This window comes from Carcharhinus amblyrhynchos, chromosome 7 (assembly GCF_965287045.1).
Source record: "Carcharhinus amblyrhynchos chromosome 7, sCarAmb.v2.hapA, whole genome shotgun sequence".
Classification (NCBI taxonomy): Eukaryota; Metazoa; Chordata; class Chondrichthyes; order Carcharhiniformes; family Carcharhinidae; genus Carcharhinus; species Carcharhinus amblyrhynchos.
In genome coordinates this window covers 127,429,205-127,449,151 of record NC_137330.1, presented here as the reverse complement: position 1 = coordinate 127,449,151, position 19,947 = coordinate 127,429,205, and the positions used below count along the sequence as shown (strand labels likewise).

General features: G+C 44.0%; 1 protein-coding gene across 1 annotated transcript in view; it reads right to left on the bottom strand.

Annotated features, from left to right (window-relative positions):
- Nucleotides 1-19,947, bottom strand: part of LOC145345624 (dynein axonemal heavy chain 8-like) — a gene marked incomplete at its 3' end in the record, with an annotated part of 1,250,971 nt that overhangs the window by 739,930 nt on the left and 491,094 nt on the right. Inside the window, exon 20 of the mRNA XM_080193458.1 lies at nt 8,993-9,109. Within this exon, the coding sequence (XP_080049584.1) occupies nt 8,993-9,109 (117 nt within the window). The remainder of the gene's footprint in view (nt 1-8,992; nt 9,110-19,947) is intronic.

The window sequence follows — 19,947 nt, the reverse complement described above, 5'->3', positions numbered from 1 at the left end:
GATCTGAGTATCCTCGTGCATGAATCACAGAAAACTAGTATACAGGTATCATAGAACCCTACAGTGCAGAAAGAGGCCCTTCAGCCCATCGAGTCTGCACCGAACACAACCCCACCCAGGACCTATCCCCATATCCCTACATATTATACCTACTAATCCCTCTAGCCTACACATCCCTGGACACTAAGGGGAAATTTCTTAGCATGGCCAATCAATCTAACCTGCACATCTTTGGACTGTGGGAGGAAACCAGAGTACCCAGAGGGAACCCACGCAGACACAAGGAGAACATGCAAACTCCACACAGACTGTGACCCAAGCCAAGAACTGGTATGGTTCCTGCACTGTCTAAGACTTCAATAAACGTGAACAAAGCCCAGTCTATCATTCAAACCAACCTCTCATCTATTGACACAGTCTACACTTCCCACTGCCTCATAAAAACAGCCAGCATAATCATGGAATTCAAGCACCCTAGACATACTCTCTTCCACTTTCTCCCATTGGGAAAAAAATACAAACATCTGAGGACATGTACCAACTGACTCAAAAGCAGCTTCTTCCCTGCTGCCTTCAGACTTTTGAATGGACCTACCTTGCATTAACTTGAACTTTCTTGACATTAACTCAAACTTTCCCGAGCTATAACTGTTTAAAATTGAATTATTGCTGTCACAAGTAGGCTTACATTAACATTGCAATAAAGTTACTGTGAAAATCCTCCAGTCACCACACTTTAGCTTGGCCAGTGTTACAAATTTTCAAGCAGGATGTCTTTCAGACTGTGGGAGGAAACTAGGGCACCTGGAGTAAACCCACGCAGACACAGGGATAATGTGCAGATAGTGACCCTCCTTTCTTTCTCTATGTACGGTATGCTTTGTCTATTTAGCACGCAAGAAACATTGTATACTAATACATGTGACAATAATAAAGCAAATCAAAATCAAATCATCAATTCCCATCCACCCTGACAAGATCACTCACAACCTTGCAGGAGAATCTTACCAAAACTTCTCTAAGTGTGTGACTCAAACAGAGAACTAGCATGAATCTTTCTAGCTCCACAAACCTAGGGGCGGCATGGTGGGACAACGGTTAGCACTGCTGCCTCACAGCACCAGGGACCCAGGTTTGATTCCTGGCTTGGGTCACTGTCTGCACATTCTCCACACATCTGCATGGGTTTCCTCTGGGTGCTCTGGTTTCCTTCCACAGTCTGAAAGATGTGCTGGTTAGGTGCATTGGCCATGCTAAAGCGAGGCGACTAGGGGATTTTCGCAGTAACTTCATTACAGTAAGCTGGGCTTATTGTGGCGCCCAGCTTTTTCCCCACTGCTTGGACATAAGAACATAACATAAGAACATAAGAAATAGGAGCAGGAGTAGGCCATCTAGCCCTTTGAGCCTGCCCCGCCATTCAATAAGATCCTGGCTGATCTGAAGTGGATCAGTTCCACTTTCCCGCTTTCGGCCCAAAACCCTTAATTCCCTTGTCTATCAGAAACCTATCTACCTGTGACTTAAATATATTCAGTGAGGTAGCCTCCACCACTTCAATGGGCAGAGAATTCCAGAGACTCACCACCCTTTGAGTGAAGAAGTTCCTCCTCAACTCCGATCTAAACTCCACCTCCCCCCCCCTCTTATTTTGAGGCTGTCCCCTCTAGTTCTGCTATCCTTTCTAAGCAGGAAGAATCTCTCGACCTCTACCCTACCTAGCCCCTTCATTATCTTATACATCTCTCTAAGATCCCCCTTCAGCCTTCTAAAGTCCAACGAGTACAGACCCAGTCTATTCAACCTGCCTCATAGGCTAGCCCCCTTGTCTCTGGTATCAGCCCAGTGAACCTTCTCTGCACTGCCTCCAAGGCCAATATATCCTTTCGCAAATGCAGCGACCAAAACTACACACAGTACTCCAGCTGCGGCCTCACCAGTGCCCTGTACAGTTGCAGCAAGACCTCCCTACTTTTATATTCTATCCCCTTCGCTAAAAAGGCTGACATCCCATTCATCTTCTTGATCACCTGCTGCACCTGCAGACTGCATTTTTGCGATTCGTGCACAAGGACCCCCAGGTCCCTGTGCACCGTAACACGCTGCAACTTTTCGCCCTTTAAATGGTAATCCCTCCTACTACTATTTCTGCCAAAGTGGATAACCTCACATTTGCTGACATTATACTCCATCTGCCAGGTCCACGCCCACTCACTCAGCCTATCCAGATCTCTCTGCAGACTTTCCGCGCCTTCCACGCAATTTGCTTTTCCACTCATCATCGTGTCATCAGCAAATTTTGTTACCCTACACTCAGCCCCCCCCTCCAGATCGTCTATGTAAATGGTAAACAGTTGAGGCCCCAGCACCGGTCCCTGCGGCACTCCATTAGTCACCAACTGCCAACCAGAATAGCACCCATTGATTCCAACTCTCTGCTTCCTATCAGACAACCAATCCTCTATCCACGCTAACACCTTACCCCCAACTCCGTGCACCCTAACCTTTTGCAGCAACCTTTTGTGAGCACCTTATCAAACGCCTTCTGAAAATCGAGAAACACCACATCCACTGGTTCCCCTCTGTCTACTGCACTAGTCACATCCTCATAGAAATCCAATAAATTCGTTAAACATGACTTCCCCTTCATGAATCTGTGCAGCGTCTGCTTGATCAAATTGTTCTTTTCTAGGTGCCTATAATTCCCTGCCTTTTGTCTGCTATCTTTTTTAAACAGCGGCGTAACATTAGCCGATTTCCAATCTTCCGGCACTTCCCCAGAGTCCAGCGAATTTTGATAAGGCATCCGCTATCACCTCTGCCATTTCTTTCAGAACCCTGGGATGCATTCCATCCGGTCCCGGGACTTGTCTACCTTCAGTCCCATTAGTGTATCAAGCACTACCTCTCTAGTGACAATAATCGCACTAAGGACCTCATCTCCTACCATCCTTCTATCTTTAATATCCGGCAAGCTATTTGTGTCCTCCTCTGTGAAGACCAACACAAAAAACTTGTTTAAAGCTTCAGCCATTTCCTCATCACCCACCGGTAAATCCCCCCCCTCGTCCTCCAAGGGACATAAGAACATAAGAAATAGGAGCAGGAGTAGGCCATCTAGCCCTTTGAGCCTGCCCCGCCATTCAATAAGATCACGGCTAATCTGTCGTGGCTCAGTTCCACTTTCCCGCCCTCTCCCCATAACCCTTAATCCCCTTGCCTATCAAAAACCTATCTACCCGCGTCTTAAATATATTTAGCGAGGCAGCCTCCACCACCTCAACGGGCAGAGAATTCCAGAGATTCACCACCCTTTGAGTGAAGAAGTTCCTCCTCAACTCCGTTCTAAACTGCCCCCCCTTTATCCTGAGGCTGTGCCCTCTAGTCCTACTGTCCTTTCTGAGCAGGAAGAGCCTCTCCACCTCTATCCTATCCATCCCATTCATCATCTTATACATCTCAATGAGATCTCCCCTCATTCTTCTAAACTCTAACAAGTACAAGCCTAGTTTATTCAGCCTCTCCTCATAGTTCAACCCCCTCAACTCCGGAATCAGCCTAGTAAACCTCCTCTGCACTCCCTCCAAGGCCAAAATATCCTTGCGTAAGTGCAGCGACCAAAACTGCACACAGTACTCCAGCTGCGGCCTCACCAGTGCCCTGTACAGTTGCAGCAAGACCTCCCTATTTTTATATTCAATCCCCCTCGCTATGAAGGCCAGCATCCCATTTGCCTTCCTGACCACCTGCTGCTCCTGCAGGCTGGGTTTTTGCGACTCATGCACAAGGACCCCGAGGTCCCTCTGCACCGTTGCATGCTGCAGTTTTTCGCCATGTAAGTAATAGTCCTTCCTACCATTATTCCTACCAAAGTGGACAACTTCACACTTTCTAACATTAAATTCCATTTGCCAGTTCCTGGCCCATTCGCCCAGCCTATCTAGATCCTTCTGCAGACTTTCCACACCCTCCGCACAACTTGCCGTTCCACCAATCTTGGTGTCATCAGCAAATTTCAACACCATACACTCGGTTCCCTCCTCCAGATCATCTATATAAATGGTAAATAGCTGAGGCCCCAGCACCGATCCCTGGGGCACTCCACTAGTCACCATCCGCCAATCCGAATAGCACCCATTGACCCCCACTCTCTGCCTCCTATTTGACAGCCAATCCCCTATCCACGCTAACACCGTACCCCCAACTCCATGCCCCCTAATCTTCTGTAACAACCTCTTGTGTGGCACCTTATCAAACGCCTTCTGAAAATCAAGAAACACCACATCCACCGGCTCTCCTCTATCCACCTCCCTAGACACATCCTCATAGAACTCCAATAAATTCGTCAGACACGACTTCCCCTTAACGAAACCGTGCTGCGTCTGCTCTATCAAACAATTCTCCTCAAGATACATTTACTCCAGCCAGCCTCTTCTTCTTTACATATTTGTAAAACCTTTTACTATCATTTTTTATATTTAGAGCTAGTTGATCTTCATACTCTATCTTTCCTTTGTTTATTGCTTTCTTAGTCATTCTTTGTTGTTTTTTAAATCTTTCCCAATCTTCTAATCGCCCACTATTTTTAGCCGCTCTGAATGTATCAGCTTTTAATTTAATACCCTCCTTTATTTCCTTCGATAACCACGGCTGGTTATCTCTTCTCTTGCAGTCCTTCTTCACCATTGGAATATATTTCTGCTGAGTACCAAAAAAGATCTCCTTAAAAATCCTCCACTGTTCCTCAGCTGTCCTACCAACCAATCTGCGCCCCCAATCTACATTTGCCATTTCCGCCCTCATCTTATCATACTCCCCCCTGTTCAGAGGACATAGGTTCGGGACCCTACTTTCTCATCCTCCATCTGCATCAGAAATTCAACCATACTATGATCCCAAGAGGATCCCTCACAATATGACCCCTAATTCTACCTGCCTCGTTACACAGTACAGATCTAAGATAGCTCGCTCTCTCATAGGTTCCATCACATACTGTTCAGGGCAACTATCCCAACAGTATTCCAAGAACTCTTCCTCGAGCCCACCGCGTCCGACTTGGGTCATCCAATTGTTATCGTACAACAAATTTTATGAAATTGGGCACACAATATGGAAGCAGACCAAAGTTACACTCAGAGCCTCTCCAGTAAAAATCACAAAGTAACAGACACCAATCAGCAGGCAAGAGCATGCTTTTAGAATGCAAATGGGGGCTAGCACACAAGGGAAGCTGGACAGGATGGCACCTACAGGAACTAAATTAAAAAACACATCCCCACCCCATCAAAATCAGCACTTCTAAAACAGTCAAACAACCCATGGAAACACCTAAAATTAGCATAGCTAAGGAAACATCCCTGGCCCCTCAAACCTCTTTTGAGATCAATGACACACCTATGGTTCGAAACCCAGAAATTCTAGACCATTAATAACCAATCAGGCAAAAACGATTAACACACACTTAAAACAATTGCTCCAACACTCGAAAACATCGAGACAGGATGGCTGATGTCAAATACTGTAAATAAAGGATTAGCATTTGAATTGCGTACTACACCAAAGTTCAGGTATAACTGTAGCCCGTTGCAGGGGAGTCTTTTGTGTGCTTTCGGGACAGTCCGAATGTATGTCCTGACTGCACCTCCGTCAACGTAAAAGAAAATAAAGCTGTGCCACTATTGAACTACACCCTGAGTCCGTAGTGGTCGTTTCGCCCACTCACGCTAACACAATCAATATGCATATTAAAATACCCCATAATTATCGCCGTTCCGTTTCTGCACGTATCAATTATTTGTTTGTTTATAGCCAGCCCCACCTCAAAGTTATTATTTGAGGGCCTATAGACCACACCCACCAGCATCTTTCTCTCCTTACTATTCCTCATCTCCACCCACAACGATTCCACATTTTGCTCTTTGGACCCTATGTCTTCTCTTACTACCGCCCTGATATTATCCTTTATTAACAGAGCTACCCCACTTCCTTTTTCCTCCTGTCTATCCTTCCTAAACGCTGATACCCCTGGATATTCAGTTCCCAGTCTCTGTCACCCTGCAACCAGTCGTGAGTTTTTTGCTTTATTTTTAGCAAACCTTTAAAAAAGATTTCCCCATAGGTTTCATGCTACCTCCTTGGAAGGTGTCCTCTGATTTGCCAACCCTACCATCAATTGAATGCTTCAATCATTGGGGCACTATTTAAAGGAAGCCCCAGTGGCACCCAGCTACTGCCTCATATTCCAATGCAGAGGATGACTGCAAAGAAGTTTGCCCCAGGATCTTCAGAGACCTCCCTCATCAGACTGCTGGATGTTGTTGAGGCATGTTGTGATGTTCTGCATCCATGCACAAGAAGGAGACCATTAAGCTAGGACACCAAACCACCATGGGAGGTAGTGACAGTGGTCATCAGCACCAACTCCCTATAGAGGAGGACAGGCATCCATTGCCGTAAAATGTCATACATGCACTAAAGGACAACTTAGCATGGCCAATTCATTTAACGTAAACATCTTTCATGCGGGAGGAAAGCGGAACACCTGGATAAAACTCCTGCAGACCCAGGGACAGCATGCAAACTTATAAACTCCACACAGTCACCAAAGGCCAAAATTGTCACGAGCACAGTGAGGGAACAGTGTTAATCACTGTGCCACCCAACAGTCATGTCTGTTTGTCGTATGGAATGAGGATCTCTCCCACAATGTACAGGCTCGCCATCATTGAAACCACTGATTGTCAATGTCTGCTCTCTTTACATGTTGCCCAGCTTCTTGACCCAATAAAACATTAGCCTCAGCCTCTGGTGACACTAACAGCCAAACCTTTCTGTCCCACCCACCACAGGAATCATGCAGGTGGGACACAACGAGGCTGTTAACCTTGGGTGGATTTTTTGGTTTTGGAGAAAGCGCTGACTGAAAGTCCTGCCCTAAGGACATAGCTAACTAAAGCGGAGCCTGGACCAGGAGGAGTGAAATTCTTTGCACCACATCGCCATAAGATGACCCTGGTCACTGAGACAAAGCGAGCTGCCATTAAACAGATAGAAGATAAACATTCTTTGAGAATCAAAGTACTTTTCCCACTGCAAGTCATGATCATCCTCCTGCAACATTTGGACTATAAGCAGCTGTACCCTCCCCATAACACGAGCCTCATCAGCGAGGGTGTGCACTGCCAGTAATCAGGCCAAAAAGCATTGCTCAGAGAAGGGATTGCAGGATGACAGATTGGTAATTGCTGGTCCTAATCATCATCATCCATGAATTGGACAGCAATGAATGCATCCCTAACTCGTCTACTTTACCTGACCATTACTACAGCCTCATGGCTGACTCCCCCATCCTGCAGGACCTTATCTTCTTCGTCTACCTCAATACTGGCATTAGAGGAAACATGCCACTCCTCTATTTCCTCCCCTCATTTGAAGTGTCAGGTTATAAAGGGCACACCAGACAACCATGATGCATAACACTCTCTGTGGACTGTACTGTGGCTTTCCACTAGTCCAGTCCACATTTTGAGCATCCTGATGGTCTGCTCCATCAAAGAGCAAGTAACAAACAAAAGAACAAAGGACAGTACAGCACAGGAAACAGGCCCTTTGGCCCTCCAAGCCTGTGCCACCCATTGGTCCAACTAGACCATTCATTTGTGTCCCTCCATTCCTAGTCTGCTCATGTGACTATCCAGGTAAGTCTTAAACAATCCCAGCGTGTCCGCCTCCACCACCCTAACAGCACAATTCCCATTGCATCTGGTCTCAGCTTTACTCTGTGGCCTCCACACAACTTTATCAGGGGCCAACCATGTAGTTGCTGTGGACCCTCGAAAATGTTGGGGATCTGAGAGCTGTTTAGGATGTAGGAATCATATACATTCATGAGGAACCTAGCTTTCACCTGGAGGAAGTTCTTTACATGGTCGCACACCAGCTGAACATAGTGGGAGTGAAAGTTGTTGCAGTTGATGCACAGCATCATGAGGATCAGATGGTCAGATAAGTGCAGTCAGTAGCTCTGCATCTGTGGAAAGCCTGCAGTCTGGGTGAAACACCTGGCCCTTGCATCCTAATTTGCCTGATCCTGGTCAAAGTGGCATAGTTGTGTGCACTTAATGATTCTTCGATGCACTTTTGAGCTGAGGCTTGCGAGATACCACAAAGCCATGAAGCCATGAAAGGAACCAGTCATATAAAAGGTTAGGATGACTCTGACTTTCAAAGGCATAGGCAGCAGATGTCCTCCAAGTCCTTATGGTGCCAACTCCAGCAGAAGGTTGCATAAGTGAGCCACTATGTCCCTGGACAAGTGAAGACTTCGCCAACATTTGTTCTCGGTCAACTGCATGAAGGTCAGTAACTGACTGTACACCCTGGGTTGTGGAAGCAACTGCTTTCTGGGGTCCCTCCTGAGTCAGCTGTGCCCTGTGGTATGCTGTGTTTTGACCCTGAAAACCTCTCAGAGGTGAGCTTGCTATGTTTCCATTTTTAAAATGCTGTTGTAAATGGTGCCATCATGATGTCATACCGCTGGGGGACGGACTTTTGAACATGGGGGATTATTGTTGCGTGTGTGGAAACCCAATGATAAAACGTCCGATGCTGGCCTGATGTTGTATGGGGGCAATCATGATGCGAGTTCCTGCAGGCATAAAACGCAGTTTGGGCCTCTCATAAGATTATCCATTCCCATCACCATTCATGCCCAGTGCAAACGAGAACACAAAATCCCAGCTATATAATGGTTATTTCCTACATAAACTGCATTTTAGCTCAAAGGCCTACAAAATATTTTGCCCATTTTTCTTCTTACTTCCTTCCCCTACAAAACTAAGTTGTAATTACAGACTGCCTTTCACTTAACTCGTTTATACATATTGAAAACTTGTTGTCACTAATCCCCAAATTCAAATAAGATGTTCTGTTTGTACTGCTACTATCCTTCAGTTCAGTAAGCAAATGTAAAGTTTTTGAGAAATCTACTTACTGTCTTGAGCAATGAAGTCAATTCATGTATGGCTGCGTTTACATCAAAGAAGAATTGGTCAAGTGTTACTGATGACCAATTCAGTGAAGTGACTCCTTGTCTCAGAACTGATTCAATCTAAAAGAAAAGACGCAATGGACCCATGTACATGAAATTATCAGGAACAATTCTCAACCAAACATAAAATCTATTATTGATACTTGGTTTATCTTTCCTTTATCTCAACTATTGTTGTATATGGTGCAAAATGAGTCAAACATGTCATATGATGCATAAAATTAATTTGAAAAATTAGAAATATATTATTTATAAGAATTAGAATTTATCCAAACAACATTTGGAAGCAGAAATTAAGAACATAAAACATCTCAGTCATAACTTGCTATCGCTTTTCTCTGCTTAAATCAGTAGCTTTTGAGTCTGAGTCCTGAACAACAGCACCAAAGGCATATTAATTGGTCTTTCATTCTGATACTGTTCAAACCACAGAAATGATATAGCACAAAAGGGGGTCATTCAGCCCATCATGTCCATGCCAACCCAAAGACACGCAGGTGCCCTTTCTAATCCAATTATCTTGTACATGGCCCTTGGCCCTACAACTTACAGCACTTAAGGTGCAGTTCCAGGTACTTCTTAAAGGTTTAGGTCTCTGCCTCCACCACCAACTCAGGTAGTGAATTCCATTCACCTACACTCTTTGCACTAAATAGCTTTTCCTCATGTCCCCTCTAATCCTTCTGCCACTTATCTATGACTCCTGTTTTTGGAACCCTGCAAGTGAAACAGGTTCTCCTTGTCTACTTTCTCCTTACCCAGTTTTGTATACCTCAGTCATGTCAACCCCGAGCCTTCTCTGTTCCAGGGAAATTAATCAGAACCTCTCCAATCTCTCCTCATAGTTCCAATTCTCCAACCTTGGCAACATTCCAATAATTCTTCTCTGCACTCTCTCTAGAGCAATTACATTCTTCCTGTAATGTGGTGAACAGAACTGCACACGATACTCCAATTGTGGCTTCACCAGTTCCTCATGTTGTTGTGTGATCTTGCAAAGTGCAATGTGGTTGTTATAGCACTTCAAAATAATCCATTGTATATCAAGCACTTGATATGTTTTTGAAATTTTCCTTCTTCCTTGACTTTTAAGATTACATTTTAGATTGAGAAATGGGTTTGTATATGGTCCTATATGCCATTAGTGAACTTATGAGGTGAGATGAGGGTGACTGTCAGTGACATCATAGCAGCATTTGACTGGGTATAGAATCAAGAAGCCCTAAAATTGAACTCAATGGGAATCAGGGGGAAATCACTCCATTATTTGGAGTCATACCCAGTGCAAAGGAGAAGGTAAATGTGATACCTGGAGGCAAATTATCTGATCTCCAGGATATCGTGAAAGAATGAGATAGGAACAGAGAAACATAGAAAATAGGTGCGGGAGTAAGATGTTCAACCTTTCGAGAATGCATCGCCATTCAATATGATCATGGCTGATCATGCACTTTCAGTATCCCATTCCCCTCTTCTTGCCAAACCACTTAGTCCCTTTATCTGCAAGGGCCACGTCCAGTTCCTTCCTGAATATATTTAATGAACTGGCCTCAATAGCTTTCTGTGGTAGAGAATTCCACAGGCTCACAACTCTCTGAGTCATCTCAGTCTTGAAGGGCTTACCCCCTATTCTTAGACTATGACCCCTAGTTCTGGAATTTCCCAACATCGGGAACATTCTTCCTGCATCTAGCCTGTCCAGTCCCATCAGCATTTTATATATTTCTATGAGATCCCTTCGCGTTCTTCTAAATTCCAGTGAATTCAAGCTCAGTTAATCCAATCTTTCTTCATATGTCAAAGCTGCTATTCCAGGAATCAAGAACAAAGAACAAAGAAAAATACAGCACAGAACTAGGCCCTTCAACCCTTCAAGGCTTGCCGATCATGATGCCTGAAATAAACTAAAAAAAACCTTCAGCCCTAACTCGGTTTGTATCACTCTATTCCCTCCTTATGCATATACCCATCCAGATGTTGCTAATGTGCCTGCTTCTCCCATCTTCTCTGGCAGTGTGTTTCAGGTATCCACCACTCTGCATGAAAAACTTCCCCTGCACATCACCCTTGAACTTTCCCCCTCTCAGCTTCAACCTGTGCTCCCTTGTAATTGACACTTCCACCCTGGGATAAAGTCTCTGACTATCCACCCTGTCTATGCTTCTCATAATTTTGTACACCTCTATCAGGTCTCCCCTCAGCCTCTGTCTTTCCAGTGAAAACAATCCTAGTTTATTCAACCTCTACTCATTATCAACACACTTGAGACTAGGTAACAACCTAGTGAACATTCTTTGCACTCTCTCTAAAGCATCCACATCCTTCTGGGAGTGTAGTGACGAGAGCTGTATGCAATACTCCAAATCCGGCTAAACCAGGGTTTTATGTAGCTACAACATGATTTCCCAACTTTTTAACTCAGTGCCCTGGCTGATGCCATATGCTTTTTTAATCACCTTGGCCACCTGTGCTGCCACTTTCAGGGAACTGTGAACCTGTATGCTCAGATCCCTCTGTGTTTTAATGTTCTGAAAGGTTCTGCCATTTACAGTATAATTAACACCTAAATTTAATTCTCCAAAATGCATCACCTTGCACTTGTCCAGATTAAATTCCATCTGCCAATTCTGTGCCCAAGTCTCCAATCTATCTAGGTCTTGTATCCTCTAACAATCAGTCTGATGAACATTCACTAGACCCCGTCAGTAGCAAGAATGTCCCTAGGAGACCAAAATGACGCACAATACTTGGTGTGGCCTCTATAATTGCAGTAAGACATTGCTACTCCAAAACTCAAATCCTCTTGCAATGAAGGCCAGCATGCCATTAGCTTTCCTCACTGCCTGCTGTACCTGCATGCCAACCTTCAATGACTGTTCCACTAATAAAAATAAAGTTTATTTATTAGACACAAGTAGTCTTACATTAACACTGCAATGAAGTTACTGTGAAAACCCCTAGTCGCCACACTCTGGTGCCTGTTTGGGTACACCGAGGGAGAATTTAGCATGGCCAATCCACCTAACATCCATATTTTTGGACTGTGGGGGGAAACCGGAGCACCGGAGGAAACCCACTCAGACATGGAGAGAACGTGCAGATTCCACACAGACCAAAACCTAAGTCAGGAATCGAACTCGGGTCTCTGACGCTGTGAGGCAGCAGTGCTAACCACTTTGCTACTGTGCCGCCTTAGGTCATGTTGCACTTTCCCTTTTTTTAAATTGCCACCAATCAGATAATAATTTTCTTTCCTGTTTTTGCTACCAAAGTGGATAACTTCACATTTATCGATGTTATATTCATTTGCCAAGTATTTGCCCATTCAGTCACACTGTTCAAGTCACCCCATAGCCTTTGAGCATCCTCCTCACTGCATACATTGCCACCCAACTTAGTGTTATACAATGAGATATTGCATTCAATTGCTTCATCCAAATCATCGATGTATATTGTTATAAAGTGGGGATTGATCTCCCCCTCTGAGAACTCACACTGAAACAAATACCCAAAGAGAAGTACCTTGACTTACACTCATTCTAAAATCAACACGTAACAATTTATTTATTTAACAAATTAACTAAACTCCTGGCAAACCGAATAAATCCCTTCCAACTATTAACTATTCCTGAATAAAACAAGATTCTAATGGTACGCTGTTCAATAAATACAATTCTTACTCATTAGCAAAATTACAATTTAGTCACTCTCTGAATTACAACCAGGTTTCGTGTCTTCCAAAGTATTCTGGGCTTTCTCTGTTGATTTTTTGTCTGGAACTTCATCCTTCCTTGGTAACTTTGCTATCTAGATGATGCTTTATCTAAGACTTAATTGAAGCTATGAGAGCCAACGATTCTCTCTCTCGAGAGAGAGAGAGAGAGAGAGAGCTGAGAGCTAAGAGCTGTGAGCTGTTATCTCTGGCAGTTGCTCTCTCTTTTTGTCCCACTGCTCCCTTCTTTCACATCTGTGATGGCATTTCATATTTCCCACAATAGGATTAGTCCTAGATTGTCAAAGCCATCAGATTTAAACTTAAGAGTTCTTGGTATCCAAATGTCTGATACAAATTGATTTGCTAAATTCAAAACCCTATTGTCTTGGTTAAAACCTGCTCCTTAGCTTTTTGATACAAATGTTTCAGTTTGGGCTCCCTATGTGCCTGCACTGTTTTTATCCCTCTAAGCACAGAAAAAGAATCATCTTTTAAACGGAACTTTCCCCCCAAGACTTTTACAATTTTACCATTCTTACAAACACCAAATTCTAACTTCCAACCACCCAATCTACAATTGCTGTACCAATCTTGCAACACGTCCCTCCTTAAGAAAATAAATGAACCATTATCATGAAAAGATGGCTTCATTTTCTTTCTTTTAAAACCTTAACTTCATAATATTACTAGATCCATACTTCATTAATATAGTTTCACACTTTATACTCATTCTATTCATATATTGTTGCTGTTCGTCCATCATCATAGATGAGGACCTCGACACCATTACTCATTTTGAGGCTGGTTGTGGTGTGTCCGAAGATGACTGATCGGGCCAATTCGGGCACGGAATGTCCTGGCACATATTGGACAGGCTTTTGGAGACACTGTAGTTGTTGCGCTGGTGGCTCTGGACTTGTGCAGCTTGTGCTTAAGTTGTGCTTCAGCAATGCACCTTTCTTCGTAAGCTTGACAGCCTTTGTGGATGAGGCAGCACCAGGTAGGGCAGTTTTGTGCCAGCATTTCCCAGGTGGTCGTGTCAATGTCAAGCGACTTCAGGGAGGCTTTGATTCTGTCTTTGAAACGTTTCTTCTGACCTCCATGTGAGCGTCTTCCAGCAGAGAGTTCCCCAAAAGGGAGCTGCTTGGGTATGCGCTCGTCTGACATATGGATGACATGACCTGCCCACTGGGTCTGCGCTCTCATCAACAGTGTGTGGACTGATGGTAACTTGCTCTAGAGAGAACTTCAGTTTCTGGTACTTTGTCTTGCCATCTGATGTGTAATATTCTGCAAAGGCAAATCATGTGGAAATGATGAGCTGTCTTGCATGTCTTCAATACACAATGCATGTTTCACAGGCATACAGGAGGGTAGTGACTACCACGGTGCTGTAGACCCTCAGTTTTGTTGCTGGGCTGATTCCTCGACGTTCCCATACAGTGGAGCGCAGTCTACCAAAAGCAGAACTTGCCTTTGCTATTCTGCAGTTAACTTCTGCATCAATAGTCACTGCTTGGGAGAGGGTGCTGCCAAGATAAGTGAACTGGTCCATTGCCTGTAGTTTCTGCCCTTTGATTGTGATTATGAGTTTTGTGTATGGTGCATGAAGAGCAGGCTGGTGTATGACTTCGGTCTTTTTAATGTTGATGATGAGTCCAAAGTTGTCACAAGCTGTGGAAAATTTGTACATACTGACTTGCATCTCTGGCTCTGAGCCAGCATACAGGGCACAGTCATTGGCAAAGAGGAAATCTCTCAGAACAATCTCTTTCACTTTGGTAATAGCTTGAAGCCTCCTCAGGTTGAAAAGCTTTCCATCCACTCTGCACTTGAGGCTGATTCCAGCAACACTGTCCTGGAAAGCATCATTCAGCATGGCAGTAAACATCATGCTGAGCAGTAATTTTGCGAGCACACAGCCCTGTTTGACGCCATTGGTGTCTGGGAATGCCTCAGAGGATTCTCCGCCATCCAGTACTCTGGCCATCATGCCATCATGGAACTGGTGTACCATCTGAATGAATTTGGGGGGGCAGCCGAATCTTGACATGATCCTCCACAGGCCTTGTCGGCTTACAGTGTCGAAGGTTTTCGCGAGGTCAACAAAGGTTGTGTAGAACTTGCGATTCTGCTCCTGACACTTCTCCTGAAGTTGACACGCAGCAAAAATCATGTCAGTAGTCCCACGACCTTTGCGGAAGCCACACTGTGACTCTGGAAGCAGGCCCAGCTCCAGATGAGTGACCAGACGATTTAGCAGGACTCTTGCAAGAGTTTTTCCTGTGATGGAGAGCAGCGAGATTCCTCAGTGTTTGTCGCATACTTGCCAATTGCCCTTTTTCTTGTAGAGGTGTACGATGGAAGCATCTTTAAGTTCCTGAGGAATGGATCCTTGCTTCCAAAAGGACTGGAACAACTCGGTGAGCTTCTTGATAAGTGCAGCACCAGCAGCTTTATAGATCTCTGTGGGTATGGCATCTGCCCCTGGATAGCTGGCTGACAGCTTTCGTGACTTCGGCTACTACCAGTGGGTCATCCATGGCGCTGTTGATATCAACCTGGAAATCCTGTCTATTGCCTCATCGTTAATAGATGACGGTCGGTTGAGGACAGTTTCAAAGTGTTCAGCCCATCTCTGCAGGATCTGAGCCTTCTCTGTAATGAGAGTTGTACCATCTGTACTCAGGAGGGGGGAACTCCCGAGAGATTGAGGTCCATAGAGAGTGTTGAGGGCTTCATAGAACCAGTTCAAGTCATTTCTGTCAGCATATCCCTGTATTTCATCTGCCTTGGCGCTCAGCTAGGCATGCTGCATTTTACACAGTTTATTCTGGACTGTCCTGCGAGCACTGGTAAAAGCATTTTTCTTGGCAGCTGAAGATGGGTCGTTCTGACAGGCCCGATGAAGACGATGCTTTTCAATAAGTAGAACCTGTATCTCCTCATCATTCTCATCGAACCAATCATGCTGCTTGCGGGTGGAGGGCCTGAGCGTCTTCAGCGCAGGTGCATGGATAGTATCCCTGAAGCGTTCCCAGTCGCCCTCAGCGCTGCCTGCAAGGTGTAGATCAGCAAGCTTGATTTCTAAGTCTTCAGCCAGTGCTGAAGCCCTGCTGGGGTTCTTTAGCTTGGCCGCATTGATTCTTTTCATAACCTTGCTTCCTTGTGGTTGCCTCTTGGGTCTGATGCGGACTCTCATTTTGGAGACAATGAGCCTATGATCTGACCAGCAGTCAGCACCACACATGGCCTTGGTTACTCTGACATCCTGCCTGTCTTTTCTCCTGACAATGATATAGTCGATAAGATGCCAATGCTTAGAGCGGGGGTGCATCCAGGAGGTCTTTTTACGGACAGGCAGACGGAAGGTTGTGTTGGTGATGAGGAGGTCGTGTGCTGCACAGGTCTTCAGTAAGAGTAGGCCATTACTGGTCCACTTGCCCACTCCATGCCTCCCAATGACTCCCTGCCAGATTGCAGAGTCACACCCTACTCTTGCATCGAAATCGCCAAGCAAGATTGTTGGTACTGCTCACTGCTGATAGCAGGGCATCTAGTTCTTTGTAGACCTTGTCTTTCATCTCATCTGGGTTGTTCATTGTGGGGGCATAGCCTGTGATCAGGGCGGCTTGACTTTTGTTCTGTAGCGGAAGCTGTAATGTCATAAGCCGGTCATTCACACCCTTGGGTAGACTATCAAGTTTCTGAACAAGGTGACTCCTCACAGTGAATCCAACTCCAGTATCGTGACACTCATCGCTGCTGCGACCGCTCCAGAAAAAAGTGTATCCACCTCCAGTTTCAGTCAACTGACCTACGTTGGCAAGGCGAGTTTCGCTCAGGGCTGCAGTGTCAATGTTGTATCTTGCAAGCTTTCTGACAACTAAGGCTGTTCTTCTCTCTGGTCTTCTGGTCAGACCAGACCAGAATTCTATTTATATATAACATTGAACACTACCATTTCTATCTTTTATAAACATTTTCCTTTTAAACTCATGATATAAAGCATCCACAATGATATTTTCATGATGACAACATATCCAATCTGTAAATAAAATGCTTGTAATATGCAATGCCAATGAAATAATCTGGTGTCTGGTGTTCTGGTCCTTAAATCTTTCCAGAAATGTCAAAGGATTGTGATCGGCACAGTCATCTCTGGTGCATTGTTTCTAATACAAACATTGAAATGTTGTAAGGACGTTACCAAACTCAATAACTCTTTTCCAATGGTTGAATATTTTGTCTGGTGGATATTGATTTTGTTTGAAAAATAATCAATTGGCCTTTCAATTCCACAATTATTCTCCTGTATCAACACAGCTGTATCACCTATATGGCTGACATCAATGGCGATTTTGAAGGGTTTGAAAAAATTTGCCGTGGCTAAAATTGGTGTGCTGGTTAACACTACTTTTAAATTCTCAAATGCCTCCTGGCATTGTCCTGTCCACTGAAATTTTGTGTTCTTTTTTAACAAGTCTGTCAACAGTGCCATGACTCAACTAAAGTTTGGTACAAATTTCCTGTAGAATCCTCTCAATCTCAAAAATCATAGCACTTCCTTCTTTGAGGATGGTCTTGGAAATTCCTTGATGGCCTTCGTCTTCATATTTCTTGGTGTCATCCGTCCATATCTAATGTTGTGCCCTAAGAATGTCACTGCCGCCTTCACAAATTCTATTTTTGCCAAGTTTATGACCAACTTTACCTCCTGTAGTCTCTCAAAGAGCTCTGCCAAATACTCCACGTGATCTGTCCATTAATAGCTAAAAGTCACTAAGTCATCTAGTCATGTAGACAGCACAATTAGTTAATCCTGCAACAGCTCTGTTCATAAGCCTTTGAAAAGTAGCTGGTGTCATCCCAAATGGCATTACTTTAAATTGATATAGCCCATTTAAGCTTACAAAAGAAGAAACTTCTTTTGCTCTCTGTGATGTAAGTGACTTATCCTACTTTCTCCAGCCTTGAAATTGGGTATGAATCAAATTTAGTCACAGAGTTGACCTTTGAATAATCTATGCAGCATCATTGAGTACCACCAGGTTGGGGAACCAACACAATCACTTTGACTCTATTCTGTGATGTGCACCGCTTTCACTTCCTTCTGAACCTACGCTGCTTTGAGAGGATTAAGGCAGTAGAGGTGTTGTTTTATTGGAACAGCATTCCCTACATCAACCTCATGTACTGTGGCACTCGTCCTCCACATTCTATTTCTCATAAGTGCTCAAATCACTGTACCAAGTCTTTCAATTCGAGTCTTTCTCTGTTCCTGGGATAGATGGCTCACTATCCTGTTCCATTCCTTAAGTACTTCTTCATTATTCAATTTATTCTGAGGCGCATTAAAATCCAAATCATCTGGATTTGATTCCTCAGTCTGAGTGGCAGGAACTAATATCTGTTTCTCTTGTTCCATTTCTCTGTCATAGTAGTGTTTTAGCATGTTCAGAAATGTAAGAAAGTGACCCGGTCAGATTTGTATCGAATTTGAAAGAATTAAGCAGAGTAACTTTGATAGAGTGGTGAGAGCATTAAAGATAAAAAAGACAAAAGGATTGGTCCTAGGTTGTCAAATCCATCAGATTTAAATTTAATATGTTCTTGATATTTATTATATAATCTGATTCAAATTGATTGGCTAAATTCAAAAGCTCGTTGTCTTAGTAAAAACTGCTGCTTGGCCTTTCGATGCAAGTGCTTCAGTTTAATTTCCCTGTGTACTTACTTTATTTTTATCTCTCTAAGCATAGAAAATGTATCACCTTTTGAAGGCATGGTAAGAAGTCTCACAACACCAGGTTCAAGTCCAACAGGTTTATTTGGTAGCACAAGTTTTTGGAACACTGCCTCTTTATCAGGGGAAGGGGCTTGTGCTACCAAATAAACCTGTTGGTCTTTAACCTAGTGTTGAGAGATGTCTTACTGTGCCTACCCCATCCAATGCCAGCATCTCCACATCATGGCTAACTCTTGAAGGGCCCATGCAATGGTGCTCCCCCTAGCATTTTACAATTTTGCCATTCTTACAAACACCAAATTCTAACTTCCTACCTCACAATCTAAAATTACTCTGCCCAACTTTGCAACAAAATTATGAACAGTTAGGTTCCCAGCACTGAACCCTCATACACCACTAGTTACTGCCTGTCACTCTGAAAAGGACTAATTCATTCCCACTCTCTGCTTCCTTTCTGCCAACCAGTTCTCTATCCACATCGTTATGCTGTGATGTAAATTTTCTCTAGCAATACATTGATTTGAAGCAAGGGTCACAGTCTAAGAATTCAGGGTAGACCATTTAGGATGGAGGTGAGGAAACATTTCTTCACCCAAAGACCAGTGAACCTGTGGAATTCATTACCACAGGAAGCAGTTGATGCCACAGCATTGAATGTATTCAAAAGAGGACCAGGTATAACACTTGGGGTGAATGGGGTCAAAGGTAATGGGGAGAAAGCAGAAAATCTCATGGGATCCATGGTGAGGTATCTAAATGGATACAAGCTTGGCTTCTGAGGGTGGTTGTAGAGAGTTGTTTTTCAAACTGGATGCCTATGACCAACATTGTGCCTCAGGGATCAGTGCTGGGCCCACTGTTATTTGTCATTTATATTAATGATTTGGATGAGAATATAGGGGGCATGGTTAGTAAGTTTGCAGGTGACACCAAGATTGGTGACATGGTTGACAGTGAGAAAAGTTATCTCCAATTGCAGCAGGATCTTGATCAATTAGGCCAGTGGGCTGACAAATGGCAGATGGAGTTTAATTTAGACAAATGTGAGGTAATGCATTTTGATAGATTGAATCAGGGCAGGACTTACTCAGTTAATAGTAGGGTGTTGGGGAGAGTTACAGAACAAAGAGATTTAGGGGTACATGTTCATAGCTCCTTGAAAGTGTAGTCACAGGTGGACAGAGTGGTGAAGAAGGCATTTGGCACACTTGATTTCATTGGTCAGGACATTGAATACAGGAGTTGGAATGTCTTGTTAAAGTTGTACAAGACATTGGTAAGGCCACACTTGGAATATTGTGTGCAATTCTGGTCACCTTATTATAGAAAGGATATTACTAAACTAGAAAGAATGCAGATAAGATTTACTAGGATGCTTTTGGCCTTGGAGGGAGTGCAGAGGAGGTTTACTAGGCTGATGCCGGAGTTGAGGGG